This window comes from Quercus suber, unplaced genomic scaffold (genome assembly GCF_002906115.3).
Source record: "Quercus suber isolate HL8 unplaced genomic scaffold, Cork oak 2.0 scaffold_1183, whole genome shotgun sequence".
Taxonomy (NCBI): Eukaryota; Viridiplantae; Streptophyta; class Magnoliopsida; order Fagales; family Fagaceae; genus Quercus; species Quercus suber.
In genome coordinates, this window is record NW_027070582.1 from 12,335 (window position 1) to 32,529 (window position 20,195).

Below are 20,195 nucleotides of genomic sequence, written 5' to 3' on the forward strand. Positions count from 1 at the left end.
GATTAAATTTTCAAATTTTGTAACTAAACTTTGTCAAAAAAAAAAAAAAAAAAAAAAAAAAAAAAGAGAGTCTCTACCCTAGGGCATATGCGTGCAAAGATGGCAAAGAACTCAACAAATTTCTAACAAAAGTTTTGCTAGAAACTCATAAACTACTCTTTTTTTTTGTTGTTATATTTTCATTTAATATTCTTCTTCTATTCCTTCTTTTTTTTTTTTTTTTTTTTTTTTTACTGTAGAAAGATTGAGCCGTTGGTGAAGGAAATAACAAATTGAAGAGAAATTATTTAGCAAAGCTGTTGTATTCCAACAATTGGAAATGCTCATTGCAAATGCTCGTTTGTTTAGCTCTTTGCAAATGCTCTTAGTTCTACTTCTATATTGTAAAACTACCATATTTTCATTTTTCATCAACCTTTTACGGCATCAAAAAACCACATGTTATCGTTGTCGTGTCTACTATACCAGGTATAAGGGCATAATAGATTAGTATTATATACTTTCCATTTCATAAGATTAAGGGAGAAGATCCAATTTCGTAAGATTAATGGTTTCCTTTTCTAATACCTATAGCTATTAGTATTAGCACTGTGAATGTGTCATGTAGCACATATGGCACATGTACGTGTGATCAAGTTTGAATGATTTTTTTTTTTATTAAAATAATATGAGGTACAGTGGATCATAACTTGTGGAAGTTATTTTTTGATACATATATAGTTGGTTTTTAAAAGATAATTGTTTTCTTAAAGGTTATAAATTACTCTAAAAAGTCATGTATTTAAGATTAGGTGTAAACCATGCCAAAATAATTGTGTTCATGAATCATGTCAATAGGTAACTTGCCATTTAGCATTGTGATTTTTTTTTTCAAATTAATAATTATACCATGTAGACATGTTTCTACATGATTCAACTACAAATATATCCTATTATTGGAGAATACTTGACTTTTCAGCTAACATGGCTACACTTTTTCATTGTTTTTTGTAGATCTAACAACTTTCATTAGTGAGAGCTACAGACAGAAGTTGATTCCAGGTGTCTGGAAGCCCTGCAACACACCAATGGGTGCAATCCATGCCCTTGAATGCATTATAAGAGCTAGGATGTGCATCTTTTCTTAGTTGCGAGAGAGTGGTTATGTCAAACAACTGAACAGGTTTCTCTATTGTACTTAAGACATCCTTCACTACATATTCTGCTGTTGGCAAACCACTTGGGTAAGTTGACCCGTTTATGGGTGTTGTCTCCTTTGCACAGTTTGTCACTCCTGGCTCATTCCAAATAGTGCCACTAATTTTTACACAAGAAACAAACAGTCATCAAACTATGATTTGCTAATGCAATGTCAGTTTTCAAAATTGGATTAATCATAAAGTTTGGTGTAGGTCCAATTTTGATCCTTCAAATATAAAATATTTTTATTTAGTCCTTAAAATTTTGAAAATAGAACAATCTGGTCGCTCTGGTTATTTTTCTATTTATGTGGCTAACGGTGTACAGAAGCACCCCATTTTTGAGGGACCAAATCAAGAAATCCAAGAGACCAAAATTGAACAAACAACATATTTCAAGAACCAATATCAAACTGATCCTATAAACAAAGTGATGAAATTTTTCCCGTTTTGAAATCTTAGGAACCAAATCACAACTTTTAGATTAAAGGACCAAAATATAACTTACCTAAACTTTCAGGCCAATTTTTTTTTAATTGGATGTGGATTTTGACAAATCCACTATTAGATTGCATTTTCATATTATATTCTCTATTTGCAAAATTTCATGAAGATCAAAGATTAAAAGCTATGTCATCAATCAAATGTTTAAATTTTAAGTTTTTGTAGTCTTAAATATACATAACAAATAAGTTTATGATTGAATAGTAAATAACATATAATTTGAACGAAATTTGACATACATGTTAAGAACATAAAAAACATGCAATTAAATAATTAAATTTTCAATATATGTAACCACATTAACTTATTAGTAAGAGTTTGTAGCAATTGTCTACAAACTAGTTTATAACCAAACTTTGTCCTTTAGAGAAAGGGAAGTAACTTACTTGTAATGTTGTGGACTAATTCCTTGAAAAAAGACTTTAGTTTTTCCTGGATCCACATCTGTATCAACCCACCTGCCCCAAGTTGTCAAAGCCTTGCGAAAAGCATCCATACGATCCATGTCCTTGAGAACCTTGCCACCCTCTTCAATATAATCCCATCTACGATCAATAATAAGGCAATCACAAGCATATTTTAAACTCACATTCTGCTTCTTGTTTTTCTCATAAAATTGATACAAAAATGAATGATTTTATAAAGCTCATACGGTTGTGCAGGTCCACTACGGTACCACCAAAGCCAAGTGTTGAAAACCAGAACATCCATATCTTTCCATATGTTGCCATTTTTCAGAGAATCGAGCTTTAACACTCGACCAATTTGTTCTTCTTCGATGTCCACTAAGTAGTGAGTTAAAAATAGTAGAATTGAAACTCCATAGTCCTGTACAGTTCAGTCCAATTCTTAGGCATTGAATTGCTCAAAATCAATGGAAAACTTCCAATTTATTATATACACTAATGCATTCAAGTACCTAACTTAAAATTTCTAATCATTTCTTACTACTTATGGATTGGAAATCAATAACAGGTTTTTGTATATTTGATTGAAACATTGCTAGTCATGGACGGAGACTTGGAGTTAGGGGGTGCAAAAGTATTAAAAAAAAAATTTTTTGAAACTCCAAATAAACATTTATTTAATAAACCATCAACAAAGAAAAATACACGAAATTATTGTTTTTAAGATATTACAATGCAATCATTATACACAATAAACAAGTACTATGCACACAAGCACTCAACAATTAACTAATAATTTTTAAAGTTGCAAATAATCTCTTTAATTATTTACCAAAAAAACATCTCTTTAATTTTTTAAAAGATACTAAACTAATATACAATTACAAAAACACTAATAGACAAAAGAAAAGCACTACATATTGGTGTTGACACGTTGAATTGTTGGACTGTTGGGCATTAGGATTAGGTGTTGACATGTTGAAGTTGATATGCTGGGCATTAGGTGAATAGTTGTTGACATGTTGAATTGTTGGGCATTAGATGTTGCATGTTTAGGGGTTGTTTGGATTTGCTGTTTCCATAACTCATAACTCTATTTCCATCACTCATAACTCAAAATATGTGGGTCGCACGAAAAAAAAAACTTTGTTTGGATTTGTTTCTAATTTTTGTTTCCATCACTCAATTTTTTGATTTTTGAGTGATGAGTTATAGAAACTGAAAACACATTTTGATTATCAAAAGAGTGGATTGGAGTCACTGGAAAGCTTTTCTATTCATAAAAAAAAAAAAAATATATATATATATATATATATATATGTATGTATGTATGTATATAAATTTTGTTATTAAAGAGAGAAAGAAATAAGACAGAGACTCAGAAGTTTATCTCTCTTTCACTCCTTCTTTTTCACTCTTTCTCTCTAGTGTCTTCTAGGCCTTGTTGGTAACGGAGTTTAAACAACGAAAACTTTTGTTTAAACACCATAACATGTATTTTCACACACTTTTTCACTCACACGTATTTTCACAAAACTTAAACAACGTTACTAAAAATCTTTTACCAAATGGGCCCCTAGTCTCTTGACTCTCTTCTATCTCTCATCTATGCCTCTCTTTAAATTTTCTTCGCAAATCACAATCTAAGTTAATCAAACAAGCATTAGAGATTCAGATATGAGAGGGATACAATATTCTCATCTAAAAAAATTACCAAGTTTGGGCGGTGCTGCGGTGGACTGGTGGTGGTCGGTGGCATCAGGCGTGGTGTGCTAGTTAACCTCTACTTCTGCTATTCTACTTGTCTTCTGCGTTCTACCTTATGTTAAATTTATTTTCTTTAATTTTTTTTTTTTTGAGTGCCTTAGAAATCCCGTTCTTTTTCCCTTTTATATGTGTGTCTTGCTGTTGGGTGTTCTTCTACTCCTAGTTAGAATCAGTTTTGATTTTTATTTTTTTCACTTGTGTGTTTCGAGGTGTTGTTGGGCTATTTTTTTTTTTTTTATAACTTTTAAAAATATCAATAATACTGTTGAGAGGGGCAAAGTGCAATTTTATTGAAACAAATTGTGAAAAATAATATACTATATATATACTAAAATAAAAAAAAATAAAAATAAAAAAATCTAGGGGGTCCATTGCCCCCTCCCCCACGTCCAACAATAGCTCTGTCCTTGTTACTAGTCAATCTCTTTGAAAAAGTGAGGGGTAAAACAACCTACCAATCATGCCCCTCACTTTCAGATTTCGTAGAAGTAAGAGTTTTTTTGTATTGATTACAACCTTTTTATTGAAACATTATTAGCATGCTAGTTGTAACATTTTTACCATGCTAGTCTTAACCTTGGGTGATACCAACAATCAAATAATATATGAAACCTAATTATTAACTTCATGAGAATAAGAAAAGCTAATGAAAATTACTTGTTCTAGCTAGTTCATTTACCTCGAATGTTGTATTAGAATACAGGGGATTGCTCTCCTCTATGATTTTGGAATCAGGCACAGCAGCATGAAGCAAACATACTAGTGATTCCCTCTGGTTGACACTAATGGAGTCCCCTACAAACATAATTTTCTTCCCCTTTAATCTCTGTAAAAAATCTTGACCATCAAATCTGCAATGTTTTCCCAGTAGGAAACACGGTTCTATTATTAGTAACACTTAACAACAAGTATAAATCCAAAAAACTAAAAAAAAAACTAAAAACTAAAAACGAAAAGTAAGAAACTAACTCGACTGTTTTTTTGGCAAAGAATTTATGAGACAAACTAAATTACGTGCTTAGGATGTTTGTCTTACAAAGCCTAGGTAAAAACAAAAACAGAGAAGAAGAAGAAGAAGAAGAAGAAGAAGAAGATGATGATGTCTTAGATGTTAGGAAAGCTAATTAATTTTTTCTACAACCACAGATAAATATTTTCAAGGCTAATTAGCCATGTGTGTCCTTTCATTGGGTTTTCATATAAAAAAGAAGATTTACAAAGTAATAATGTCTTCACTGTGTAAAAGTTTGTTCAAAATAATTTCATAGATTCAAATCTTATACTGTTTTAAGGACTTTTTATTTTATTTCTTCACTTTATTTATTTTTTCTTGTCCTTATTAGTCGTCCTTCTAATTTATTTATTAATTAATATTTAGTACATGTTAGGGGTAATTTAGGATTTTCTTCATTGTATGATAGAAATATTTGAGGATCACATTCTATCTTTGAAACTGAGCAGGAAAGAAGATATGTGTCGGCCATAGATTGCTTTTTTGTTCCTTCCTATTGTCTTGTATGTCAAATCTTATCTCAAATGCTAGTGATTATATATACCTATACTAATATTCAAGAGTTTCTCAAAAAAAAAAAATATACTAATATTCAAGAGAAAATTATTGAATACTCTAGAAGTATCATAAATGTGAACTCCCTCCTAACATGAATTATGAATCTCATCATAAATTTAATTAGTGGAACATACAGTTATGTGAGAGAGGGTACGTATTTATGGTACTCTGAAAGTACTCAATAATTATCCTTAAGAAGCTTCCCTTGTTTGGAATCTCAATTTAAATACCTAAAATACCCTCAAATTTATCTGTTTCTAAGGTTTAAATTATAAAGCTAGACATATAAAATTAGTAATTTAAAACCTTCTAATTTTTAGCTAAATTAAACAATATTTAAGAGAGTATAGGAAAGTTGACACTAAAAAAAAATTCTATCTCAATAAAGATATAACAACCACAAACCAATAAGAATTGGGGGCCAAAATTAAGCAAACAGTCAAAATACCTTTCCATGTGTTTCAATTCCATCCACTTAGTTCCTTTCATGGATATGGTACAACCATGAAAGAATGGCAGTTTTCTAGAGACAATCATTTTCGAATAAAAAACATATCTCCTCATAAAATAGTGATTCGAGTGAACTTTTAAAGGTCAACAAAGGCAACTGTACTGTGAGGTTGCAAAAACATGGTACAAATATATGCCAGAAAGTCCTCCAGTCTAAGTCTAAGAGTCATCAAAATTTAGTGTTGGTTCAGTATAATTTATTTTACTTAAAAAAATAAATTGAACAAAAATACAATTATATAATGAAAAAGTATCGCAATTAACAATATTTAAGAGAAAAAAAAAATTTAAAAAGCAGCCACTTACCAGAAGATTGATAAATACTTGTTATGTGCAATCACATGCCTAATAGGGCACAGAGTAACTTTTTAAAGTTAATATAGTACAAGCTTTTTCCTTAAAATCCTAAATTCCTTTTCCCCATAACCCATTGAAAACAAAGCCAGGATTTGAACTCATTTTCTTCATGGAAGACATGTAATATTTGGTAACGTTGTTCTAGTAACGTTGTTTGTATTTTTTAGAAATACGTGTAGGTGAAAAAGTAAATGAAAATACATATAATGTTGTTTAAATACTAAAAACTGTTATTCTAGTTACACTAACAAACAGCCCCTTACTCCAATCAGCCATTGACAAATAAGCAGAGAAAATTTTAAGCAACCTAACACACACACACTGCACAGGGAGAGAAAAAGAGTACCTGGGTATGTCACATTCCTTGGGCTGCCATCTATATTTGAGGTAGAGACTATCAGGTCGACCATACTTTTGGCAATCAAATTCCTTGCGGATATGAGGGCAAGCTGAAGAGTCATATAGAGGGTATGAACTGTCAAACACCCAAGTCCCTTCATAAACATTACAACTTTTTTCTTGTAATTGTTTCCTCGACTTCACATGGTTGCTATGATATTGTTCTGAGTTTGCTACACAGAGACATGAAAAAATCACCAAGAAGGTCACAAGGATGGAACACAATCTCTGAGTTACAAAACCCATGTTTAGTTTTGGCTGAGGTACAGAGTGAAAGACAGAGACAGAGACAGAGACAAAGATTAGAATCTATATATACACACAGAAAAAGAGAGTAAATCCACCTGCTTGTGAGTTTGAAACCATATATAAAACTAGGCAACCTATTAATAACTTATTTGAAAAATTACCAGTTACCATATGTTTGTAATTTAATTAAGACGCAATAAAAACATAAATAAATTTTGTTTTTTCTCTTCATGTTTATCTTTGTTGTAAAATTCCTACCTTTGTAGATGCTTCATTTTATATTCCATCAATTACTATCTTTTTACGTGTCTTTTTTCTTTTTTTGTAGATATTTCATTTTATATTCTGCTAATTACTATTTTTCTACATATCTTTTTTCTTTTTTTCCTTTTTAGGTAATAAAAGAATTAAAAGAGGGCAAAAAAAAAGTTAAACACATGACATAATAAGCCAAGTAATAGATCTGGGGTGATTTGGCGTTTTAGACTTTAGGTGCTCTTCACATGCAACACATGACTTACACCTCACAATAGAAACACAAAACAAATTCTTGTGGCCTTTGTTATATCTGTCTGTGAGAGAGAGAGAATAAAATGATTAGAAAAAAAAAAAAGAAAAAAAAGAAAAGAAAGAAAGAAAGATGGGAATGTGAAAAGAGTAAACTGTGTCTTCATGGATATAAACAAACAAATTGGACAAATTGGCCGTTAATGATTGAGATGCATGGAAGGTGCAAAATTATTTGGCCATATTCTTCTTGCACAACCTGATATAATATAATCCAAAGTTCTTTTTTGTTATTATTATTACTATTATTTTACTAGGTGAAAGTGCCAAATTAACTGCCTCCTTAATTTAATTATGATTACTATGGGTTTTTTTTTTTTAAATACATTTTTGTTATGCTATAAAACATTTTCCAACTTTTCATACGTTTTGGCACGATTGAAGATGTTGGTTGACTAGAAAAAAGAATTGTCACCCACGTAACCATCTCGGCCACTTGGCCTACACACTTTTAGAGCACTCACATCAATGGGTGTATAATAGAAAAAATGTGTAAAATTTACATAGTTTTTCCCAAAAAAAACTCACATCAATCAGTGTATAATTATGTAAATTTACAAATTTGCTAGAGTAACCGTGTAAATTTACACTGATATTATTCATTTTGTATTTAGTTTTTTTTTTTTTTTACTTACTTATCCTAAGGATGAAGAAAGAGAGTGGATGGAGATTGTTGTGTATGAAGAAAGAGAAACTGTGGTAGAATTATATTACATTTCACATAAATTAGATTTGACCTTACAATATAAATAAAATTAGAATTATATTACCTTGTTGGGGCTTAAACAATTACCATCAATTCATGAGTTTTTGGGTGGTGAAGTTGAGATGTGGACCATGTCACTTTTTTAAGACGATACACGTTGTTTACAGAATTTTCAATTTAGTAAACAAGTAATTATACCTGCTGCTCCCGAGATACAACAGCCCAATTATCTTGCTAATTTTTTTTACAAGGCTACACAACTAGTAGGATCAAAAACTCTCTCAATAGTATTTTATTTTACCTAGAAATATAATGTATTAAAAACATATATGTTCTCAAAAGAAGTTAAAAATGACCGAGCAAAGGTTTTGAAAATTAGTTGCCGCGCACAAGGGTTAAGGGGGGAATTTATGTTTTTTACTCTTGCTATATTTATATCAAAATAAAACTTGGTCATCTTAAAATATTACCCATTGGTCAATATATATAATATAATATCAATTCAAATTTGGTAAGAATGTGGTATAAAATTCATGTTTTACACCATCCACTAAGAGATTGTCACATCAATCTTTTACTTAAAACCCAAAACATCTTACCATACATAGTAGCATCTCAATAAACTTACAATTAAGTAGGATTTTCAAATGAATATTATAATTGATTGTGTGGTTGTGTCTATTCTATAATATGTAATATAATGATGTAGTAAGTTAGGATTAGAGAGGTAAACCTTGATTTTACACCACATCCTTATAAAATATAATCTCATATAGTAAAGGATACATGCATTAAAAATCAGATGAATCGTTTGCAATACATTTTCCTTTTATTGCATTGACCAATTAAATCTATTGTAAGTAACAGATTGGTATATTCCCAAGTTAAACCTTTGGAAAAACACTTGGCAGGTGAAATGGTTCAATAATAAAAGTATTCAAAGGATAGTTTTAAGGACTCCAATATATGGAAATGTTTGCTAACCAATATACATTGATTTGGCCAACTCATAATAGGAAAGAGATCAATGAAAGAAAACTGATTTCTATTAAATCACTTATAGTGTACATAAACCAATTGTGCACATAAACTTTAGGGACCAATAGTGTAGTTTCACCTTATTTCTTGCAATGTGGTAAATGCTCATCACACGCTATGTATGTGTATATATATGTGTGTATGTACAAAACTCTTTTCCAAAAACCAAAATGCCAAGTATCTTATTTCTTCACTAAAAAGTTAACATTAGAAATTAATTAAAATGGGGTACTAACCTTTGGATAGATAGTATGGGGTGCCTAACACCTTCTGAACTTCCAACTCCAAGATCTTTAGTTCGAGACTTTTGGTTTACCTTAATTAATAAACCTTAAAATTGGTTTAATTAATTAGGTAACGTAAAAAGAATTAAACTCATAGGTGACTAATCACACCTAATACAAAACCAATGGTTGGTGGATACTCCTGAAATAAAAATAAGAAAAATGGACTCACATACACACACCTCACCCTACAAATGCATGCACACAAAGAGTCATGTTGCTAAGGACCAAATGTGCAATTATAATTAATAATCCGATTTTTGGGTGTGTCGACACTTACCCTCTAAAAACGAAAGTTTCAAAATTGTAAGCAATGCAACATCATTTTTTTGCAGCCATGACATAAATCCCTTGGGCTCTTCCAACAAGCTTTGTTGTGAGCTTGGGCCCTTGGGTTAATGGGTCATCAGCTATCATTGTATTTGTGAAGTTCTTAAAGGTACTATTTGGTAATCTAGCTGTCGACGCCCGGCCTCGATCGGAGCAAAAAACCACTGTCTTAGGCCTTCGTTCGACCATCCACTGTGGCAACGCTCCCGCTTGCATGGGGCCTGTTGGAGTCCCCTCTCAATTGATGGGTGTGTGTGGTCCGTGTAGTGCTTCAGGTGCTCTCTTTCTCTCTTGGTGAAGGAAGGTATCTACCTTTGGAGGTGTGGCAGGAATCTTGACCAAATTTTAAGGAATTACCAAAGGTAAGTGAAGTCACCACCAATCATTGGGTTTTTCTAAGGTGTGATTGGTCACCTGTTTCTAGTTGATTTTATTACCAATCCTAGGCTAAGAAAAAAGGCATTTTTCCTAATCTAATGTGGATGGCAAAAAAAATCTTGATTCTTGAGTCCGGAAGTTTGGTTACGTGTGGGGAAGGTGTTAGGCACCCCACAACACCTGTCTAAGGACAATCATTTGTTTTGATAAAACCTTAATTTTCGGAGATTGGTAGTAAAAAAAACATGATTTTGGCATTGGCTTTCGGGGCTTTAAGGTTTGGCTTTTGGATGGGTGTGGTCCCAATCTATGCTTTCCTAAGGCATTCAAGCAAAGTACCAAATTTCCACGGCGAAAATCCGATAACATGTCACTTTACTTTCGCAACGGAAATTAGGCATCGCTTTGCCTTAGGTGACATAGATTGTGACAATCACATCGAAAGGGGCGAGCAGGTATATATATACATACATCATGCACAGTGCAAGAAAGTAAATGTCTACATCCTTAGAGCATGAGCCAAAATGTAGGTGTAGGAAAGTAAACAGGGGTCGCTATACTCTAGAGATGAGGACGAATGGTACGTGGCATGATATACCTAATACAAACCATCTAAGAGAGAAGGGAAGAAGGAACGAAGTGGTTTTAAAAGAGTACATAACCAAATGGCAGATGCTAGACCTCTAAAACTACTGAAAATTGCCGCTTGGATTATATCTACAAGCTTGCGTCTTTACCTTTTTTGCTTGCGCCTGGGAGACCGTGCCCTAGCTCCATGTGTCCTTGCTCCATATGTGTACATGCAAAGACAAAGACAAGAAACCAGCAGACAAGCAATGGAAAGAGAAGATGCAAAGAGCATATGAAAGAGGCACATAGCAAATAAGTATGATAGACATGGCAAGCAAAAAAACAAGAAAGTAAGCAAACAAGCAAGAAGACAAACAAGCAAGAAAGCAAACAAAAGGTGGTGTCCACGAGGGACAAGTGTCGGTTTGGATCGAATGTCCATAACTTCATTGTGTTGAAGTATGGACAACACACTAGCAAGTAAGACTCATGTATGAACATGTAAGCAAGCATGTATAGATGCATAGAAAGCCAACGGGCGGCACAAACAAGAATGGTAAGCATAGTATCGCACGGAACAACCTGGCATCTGGAGATGCCTCCTAAATGGTTACATCCGAACAAGGCCTCATGGGCATCAAATGTAACCACACAAGGTCAAGCCCATGAAGGGCACCAAACATGGCAAAGACTAGAACTAGAGAGGCTAGCACAAGCATAAAGCATAAAAGCAAGCAAGCATAGACATGCAAATAGGATGATCTGGACCCTTTGATGTGGGCCTTGGTGTATGGACGATGACAAAGACCACAAGGTCTAGATTGGGTCCTAACCATTATGTCAAAACACAAGAAAATGCGATAAAAGGAACAGAAGGGCTACAATAGCACATGTCATGACTAAAAGGTCTAGGCCTAAATGCATAAACATGACGTGAAGCATGCAAGCACCTAGATGATGGCATAAAACATGTAGAGAACACAGATCCAAGAACATAGGCATGTAAAAACATAGATCTAGACATATAGCATGGAAATAAACACATAAACCCATAGATCCTAGCAAGGCATAGCCAACAACATCATAGAAGCATGTGAGCATGTAACCCTAACATCAACCCAGAACAAAAAGAGGAACAAAGCATAGGAAAACATGGCATAAAGCATAAAACATGTAGATTTAAACATATAAGCATGTAAGGATGTTGATCTAAACATGAAACATGGCATAAGGCATAAAAAGTAAGGAGATTTAGGCTAGAGTCACATATAGAACAAGAAACGTGCTAAAAAAAAGATAAATGCTAGAAAAAGATTTATAAGGTTAAGGGTGTGGATAGTAGCTAAAAAGCTACATCCACACCCCTAAACCCCAAATCCCAAGGTATAGAACCAAGGAAACGAAGATTGGGTATAGGAACAATACCTTGTATTTTTGGTGAAGAGAGGAATCAAGAGGTTTTGATGAGTTTTTTTGTGTTTGGAAGAGAGGAAAAATGTGTAAAAGACGTCTAGGAAGAGAGCAAAAAGCCAAGAAGTTCCTTTTTTTTTTTTTGGTCTGGAGGTGCTTGGGGCCTTTTTATAGCCCTGACATGCTTTACAAGGTGGCGGCCCTTGACACCCTTAGAAAGATCTTCACTTCCTGTTTCTGAAAAGGTATGGAACTTGAAAATCCAACAGTCAGATCAAAAGTTATGGCTCTCAGAAGTTAGTGGTGCATCGATTAGTGTGTTAACCCGGTTTTCATGATATCTTGGCCGTTCTAACTCTGATTTTAACCCATGAATAGTCATTGGAATAAGAATCTAATAATATTCGCAATGGCATTAGTTCCAACCCATTCTAATGGTCGGATCAAAATTAGGGTTTTCGGGGGCGATTCGGGGTCAATTCTGAGTCAATCTAGGTTGAACTTGGTCAAGTTGCCAAAAATCTTCGAGAAACTCGGGTTTGATGTAAAACTATGAAAAGTGCTGTTTTGTAAGGGTTTTGACCTCATTTTACCTTTGATCAACCCTAGGTTGGCCAAGGGCATTTTGGTCATTTTAGTTGAAAAAGGCACTTTGGGTGCTCTAGTGTCCAAATGGGTTGCGCCACATCATTCTAAATGTCCTCACAGCCCCATAGAGAGAAAATAACATTTTTGGATTTTTCGAGGTCCGGCATGCAAATTGAAGGCGGACAAAATACGGTATCAACACTAGCAATTCTCACATCAGTTGGGCTTTTGCCAGTAAGGGTGTCATGCAAATAGAAGTGGAGGTGGCTCCTCTTCTCCATAAGGGCTTGTCGAACTTTTCAAAGAAAACACCATAAATACTATCAACAAAGGTTGAGAAGATTAGAAAATGGAGGGTAAAGAGAGCATGATTAGTGAGAAGATAAAACATTTTGGGATAGCCTATTAAGTTTGTATTTTTGTTCTACTATATAGAGTCTTAAATAGACATGGCAAATGGGCGGGTCGGGTCGGGTCCATAGGGTCGCGAGTTAAATGTGTTGTGGGTCAAAAGAGGGTTATTTTAAGTGAGTTAAAAAGGGTTCGGGCCAATCGGGTTGCAGGCAGGGTCAGGTCAAGTTGACTCATATTTTTCACATGAATTGTTTTTTTTTAATATAAGGAAAACAACATGCATTTGCCATTTGGAAAGTCATGCAACAAATTACTTAATGTAAAATGCAGTATTTTGAATTCACCACTTCAACCAAGAAGGAACTCAGTTAAACTTATTAATACTTATTCAATAATTTTAAAATTATACAAATCCCAATATTGCTAACCAAAACAAAATAACACAAAGATAAGTAAAACAAACACACAAGTTTTATTTCTACACAATATCAACATCCCAAAATATAAAACAAAATTACAAATGACTTATTAGATAACTCATTTGACAAAGAATAAAAACATATAAGAAATTTACAATCTTGAAAATTAATTTTATAATCTATTATTAATTGCGGTTCGCACATTGTTTCAATTTGAGAATATACATTAAAATTTGATTGTTTATTTATTTATACATGGTCTCTTTTATGAATATCATATCATTGTTAAGCAACACACACTCTAGGAAATATCATAATTTATTTTGAAAAGCCGTTTAGTTTGGACAAAAATTGTTAAAAAAATAGGATTAAGCATTTATAATTTATGCTAATTTGATACTTTAGCTTCATTATTTTCACACTTATGAATGTTTCTCATACATGTCTACAATTTTAAATTTATGTTTTTAACTCTACTATAACCAGATTATCTTGGCGTGCACTTTTGACTTTCCTATTTGATTTCTAAAAATCTTTACTCATTACATAATGCTCAACCATTCATCTTTCAATTCATTAGCATGAAATTATGTAAATGTCTCAATTGTTTCCTTAAAGCTCACAACAAACAATTAAACCAATATTGTGTTAATTTTATTATTGTTTTACCCCAAAAAAAAAAGTTTTAAAAAATGGGTCGGATCATGGGTTGGGTTGGGTTGACCCGCAAAAAACATGATTCGGGCATGTTTTTGCTTCAGGTCAAAAAAATCGGGTTTGGGTCGGGTCGGGTCTGGTCAAAAAATTCTGACATGTTTTGCCATGTCTAGTCTCAGATGTGTTAGTTGATAATGGCTGTAACAATTTGACTATGGAAAGATTAGAAGCAGGAAATTTTATATAAGATATATTATTTACATTTATTCATTTAAAAATAAATCTTTTTGGTTGGTCACATATGGCTTGTGATGAAGTAGTAACTACGTAGAAAGATGGAAACAACAACAACAACAAAAAGAGTCTCTAGCCTAGGGCATATGCATGGATAAAATGGAATCTCTTTAATTGGCTTTNTTTTTTTTTTTTTTTTTGGCAGCCTCACAGTACTATTACCTTTGTTGACCATAAAAAACTCACTCGAATCTCTTTTTTATTTGGAGGTATTTTTTATTCGAAAATGGATTGCCTCTAGAAAAGTGTCATTCTTTCATAGTTGCAGCATATTCAAGAAAAGAACTCTTGTGGATGGAATTGTAACACTAGGAAAGGCATTTAGATATGAACATACGATCCTTCAGGCATACATATCCAATGTTTCAGATCTTTTTTACTATTTCCTTAATTTTTCCCCTCAATTCTTAATGGTTTGTGGTTGTGATATATATATATATATATATATATATATATATATATATATATATATATCTTCATCTTTACAGGAATAGGATTTTTTTTTAGTGTCAACTTTCCTATACTCTCTGAAATACTAACATGCACTAAAGTGAAGGAATAAATAAAAAGGACTAATGAGGACAAGAAAAAAAATGATTAAAGTGAAGAAATAAAATAAAAAGTCCTTAAAATACAACAGGATTTGAATCTATGAAATTATTTTGGACAAAATTTTACACAATGAACTGAATGAAGACATTAGCACTTTGGAAATCTTCGTTTTTATATGAAAAAACCAATGAAAGGACATTAGTACCTTTAGTTCAAAAGGTTTCCTTAAAACACACATGGCTAATTAGCAGGACTTCTTCTTCTTGGCTTTGTAAGACGAACATCCTAAGCACATAATTTAGTTTGTCTCATAAATTCTTTGCGAAAAGAATAGTCTAATTAGTTTCTTACTTTTCGTTTTCTATTTTTTGGGTTTATGCTTGTTGTAAGTGTTACTAATAAAAGAACTATGTATACTATTGGGAAAAGATTGCAGATTTGATGGTCCAGATTTTTTACGGAGATTTAAGGGGAAGAACATTATGTTTGTAGGGGACTCCATTAGTTACAACCAGATGCAATCACTAGTATGTTTGCTTCATGCTGCTGCGCCTGATTCCAATATCACAGCGGTGAAGAGTAGCTTGTATTATAATACAACCTTCCAGGTAAATGAACTGGCTAGAACAATTAATTTTCATGTGCTTTCTCTTTTCTCATGAAGTTAATAATTAGGTTTCATATATTTTTTGATTGTTGGTATCCCTGAATATTAAGACTAGCATGGTAAAAATGTTTCGATAAAAATGTTGTACACTCAGTACATAAAACTCCCACTTCTTCAAAGTCTGAGAGTGAGAGGTATGATTGGTAGGTCGTTTTACCCCTCTTCTTTTCAAAGAGATTGACAAGTAATGTTTCAATGGAATATACAAAAACCTATTATTGATTTCCAATCCAAAAGAAGTAAGAAATGATCAGAAATTTTAAGTTAGTTATTTGAATGCTTTATTGTATATTATAAATTGAAAGTTTCCACTGATATTGAGCAAAACAATGCCTAAGAATTGGACTGAATTGTGCAGGACTATGGAGTTTCAATTATACTATTTGAATCTCACTACTTAGTGGACATCGAAGTAGAAGCATTTGGTCGAGTGTTAAAGCTCGATTCTATGAGAAATGGCAACATATGGAAAGATATGGATGTTCTGGTTTTCACCAATTGGCTTTGGTGGTACCGTAGCGGACCAAAGCAACCGTATGAGTTTTATAAAATCATTCATTTTTGTGTCAATATTATGTGAAAACAAGAAGCAGAATGTGAGTTTAAAATAAGCTTGTGATTGCCTTATTATTGATTGTAGATGGGATTATATTGAAGATGGTGGCAAGGTTCTCAAGGACGTGGATCTTATGGATGCTTTTTGCAAGGCTTTGAAAACTTGGGGTAGGTGGGTTGATACATATGTGGATCCAGGAAAAACTAAAGTCCTTTTCAAGGAATTAATCCCACCCATTACAAGTAAGTTACTTTTGTTTCTCTAAAGGACAAAATTTGATTACAAACTAGTTTGTAGACAATTGCTACAAACTCATACTAAAAAGTTAACATAGCTATATGTTTTGAAAATTAATTATTTGATTATATGTTTTTTATATTCTTAACATGTATGTCAAATTTTGTTCAAATCAGATGTTATTTACTATTCAATCATAAACTTATATTTTATGTATATATAAGACTACAAAAACTTTAAGAACGAAAAGTGATTAATCCAATTTTGAAAACTAACATTGCTTTAGCAAATCATATTTTGATGACCGTATGTTTCTTGTGTAAAAATCAGTGGCAAAGATTGGAATAATCTGGGAGCGATAAACTGCACAAACGAGACAACACCCTTAAACGGGTCAACTTACCCAAAGGGTTTGATATATACCATGTATATCTTTTTATTGGAGACCCAAAGAAATGTATCATGTATACATTGTTCTGCTTCTGGCAAACCCTTTGGGTAAGTTGACCCGTTTAAGGGTGTTGTCTCGTTTGTGCAGTTTATGCATACATTGGTCAACTTACCCAAAGGGTTTGCCTTAAGTACAATAAAGAAACCTGTTCATTTCTTTGACATAACTACTCTCTCACAACTAAGAAAAGATGCACATCCTGGCCATTATAATTATGATAAGGGCTTGGATTGCACTCATTGGTGTCTTGCAGGGCTTCCAGACACTTGGAATCAACTTCGATCTATATGTAGCTCTCACTAATTGAAAGATTGTTAGATCTACAAAAACAATAAAATGGTGTACCCATGTAAGCTGGAAAGTCAAGTAGTCTCCAATAAAAAGATATATTTATAGTTGAATCACATAGAACAATGTATACATGGTACAATTATTAATATGAAAAAAAAAATCACAAAGCTAAATGACAAGGTACCTATTGACATGATTCATGAACATATGAAATTTCTTAATTTTAAAATCCCTATTACAACATTTTTGTTAAGCATAGGGATGCTATATTTGCACCATATTTCTTCCTTGCGAGCAAGTTGAATGCCACTTACATATTTACATATGCAAAAGCATAACTGGAAAGGCCATTGAGAACTTAAATAAAGGGGCTGAGGGAGGGAAAACAATATTGAATATTTAATTTAAGTTCCATGTCTTTAAACGGTTACACTTTAATGTTGATATTTTACAATATAGTGAAAGGTAGGAGCAATTGAGTAGTAAAAAAACATGACTCGCAATTGAATGTGTACGGAGCAATTTGATGTATTGGTGACCAAACAACTAGTGAGGGTATATATATTTTAAAATATTTAAGCGTACATTAGAAGTGGTAAACAGCATTTTATGGTACTTTGACACAAATATGTACCCTCGTAATAACCATATAGGATGGCATATGTACGTACCTATATAACCCTTGTGACTCATTTTGTAAGCAGTAATAATTAAATAAATGATAAAATACTATTTTTTTATCTCTAAATTTTGTCAAAATTTTTTTTTCATTCTTAAAATTTAAAATGTTTTTTTTTTTTTTTCATTCCTAAACTATTGGAAAGTTCATTTTTTTAATCAAGAAATTATTGAAAATGTTTTACTTTTTTGTCTTTAAACTTTACCAAAAGTTTGTTTTGTAGGGAATAGTCACGAAATTCTCAAATCTATGAGATGCAAAATAGAGAAGAAAAAAAATATGTGCCAAAAGAAAATAATAGCACAGGACAATATTTACGTGATTCGGCAATTTGCTTATATTCATAGAGTTACAATGATTTCACTATTCACTTGGAAAAATATAAGATGTGATAGTACAATTTTTCTCAAACTCAAAAAACAACAGACCAAAATCCTAATCTCCAAAAAAAAGTTTTTTTTTTTTTTTTTTTTAATCCTGCGCACAAGATTTTCAATGGGTTAAAAAAGCGGTCAAATTTTTTTTCCCGACTTGGGCCTATTGGCCCAAGCCTCTGCTCCATGGACTAAGCCTTAGGAAAAATTTCATTAGAGACTTTAGCACTTTTATATCGACTTGAGACATAATCTAAATCAAACACAACTAGGTTTCACAAAGTCAGCATGTTTTTTGTCCCTAAATTGTTAATTTTTTTTATTTTTTTTTATTTTTTATCCCTACCTTTGTCTCTAAACTATTAAAAATTCTTTTACAGTAGACATGACAACATGTGGTTTTTTGATGCCATAAAAGGTTGATAAAAATGTGGTAGTTTAACAATGTAGAATTAGAAGTGTAGAACTAAGAGCATTTGCAATTTCCAAATTTTGGTTGCCCCTTTTTGTCTCTAATACCAGTCTCTAAGAGCATCAATATCTGGAGTTGTAAAACTTCAGATATGCCAAAATTTTTCATCAAACCCCATAAAACTTGCATTATTCGAACTTGCAATTCTATAAAAATTTACAATTGTGCTACAATACCATCCTAAATTTATGATGGTACAGTAGCAACATTTCAAACCTGATATAATATTTTTTATTCCCTTCAAAAATATCTTCCTCTCTCTCTCTCTTCAAAGTCTCATCTCCTCTCTCTCTCTCTCTCTCTCTCTCTCTCTCTCTCTCTCTCTCTCTCTCTCTCTCTCTCTCACGTTGGTGGTTTTTTCTTGGCGTGGGAGTGGATTGGCATGGGTCAAGTGGTGGTGTGGGCGTGGGTCGTGGGTCTGGCAGCATAATTAGGTGGTGCTAATTGGTGATGGGTTTACAAATCGGCTGCCAATAGCTCACGTTGGTGGTTTTTTCTTGGCGTGGGAGTGGATTGGCATAGGTCGAGTGGTGGTGTGCGCGTGGGTCTGGCAGCATAATTAGGTGGTGCTAATTGGTGATGGGTTTACAAATCGGTTGCCAATGGCAACTCCAGGAATTTCTTTCAAGGTATTCATTTAAAAGCTTAAATTTAATGAATTTAAAAAAAAAAAAAAAAACTTGAATATATTGACATTGCAAAAAAAAATCTCACACAAATACATAAAGTTTTAAAACTTCTGTTCACAAGTTTTCATATTTTGAAATCGCTGTATGATAGTTTCACTATCAATGCTATCAGTTACATTGTTTTCAATTAAGACAACCAAGCAATCATTAAACTATTGATTTCCCATTCAATTACCAACATATTGCCTAAATAAGTAATAATATAAAAATCTATAATAAAAAAAAGTAACAATATAAACAAAATGCATTTTTTTTAATTTATTACATAAATCCCACAAATTCAATTAAAAACTAAAGAAAGCACTAACAAACTAGCTATTTGAAAAATGTGCATTTTTTTTTAAAATAGTGATATTAAAATATGCCCTTTAAAAATAAAATTTTAAAAATCACATTTAAATGTTTGATTGTCGCTTTTTGGCTAATTTTTTTGTTTGGACAATGTTTGAGAAGTGCTACATCCAGAACATTTTTTTAACACTTTTACAACAAAGCCTAGATAGTAAGATTTTACCTGTTCAAATTTGAATCTACCATTGAAATGATTTTTTTTGTCCACTAGTAACAACCTAGGACTTCGCATTTATTATGAAAGTCTTGTGAACATAGCATTTTTGGTAATTTTTTTGTTCAACATTCAACAAACTAAAATTTTGAAGAGGTTGAATTGTATTTTCAAAGGGCTCAAATT

At 32.5% G+C, this 20,195-nt stretch overlaps 1 protein-coding gene and 1 pseudogene across 1 annotated transcript; one reads left to right on the plus strand and one right to left on the minus strand.

Annotated features, from left to right (window-relative positions):
- Positions 1–899: 899 nt before the first annotated feature.
- On the minus strand, positions 900–6,996 carry LOC112025627 (protein trichome birefringence-like 38). The gene is made up of 5 exons (XM_024058292.2): positions 6,640–6,996; positions 4,536–4,707; positions 2,335–2,510; positions 2,069–2,227; positions 900–1,296 (listed from the first exon to the last, which is right to left on the minus strand). Exons 1-5 carry the CDS (start codon positions 6,936–6,938, stop codon positions 996–998), a joined length of 1,107 nt encoding a protein of 368 aa, XP_023914060.1. The 5' UTR covers positions 6,939–6,996; the 3' UTR covers positions 900–995.
- A 5,475-nt stretch (positions 6,997–12,471) lies between these two features.
- Positions 12,472–17,302, plus strand: LOC112025614 (protein trichome birefringence-like 38; annotated as a pseudogene).
- The last annotated feature ends 2,893 nt before the right edge of the window (positions 17,303–20,195 follow it).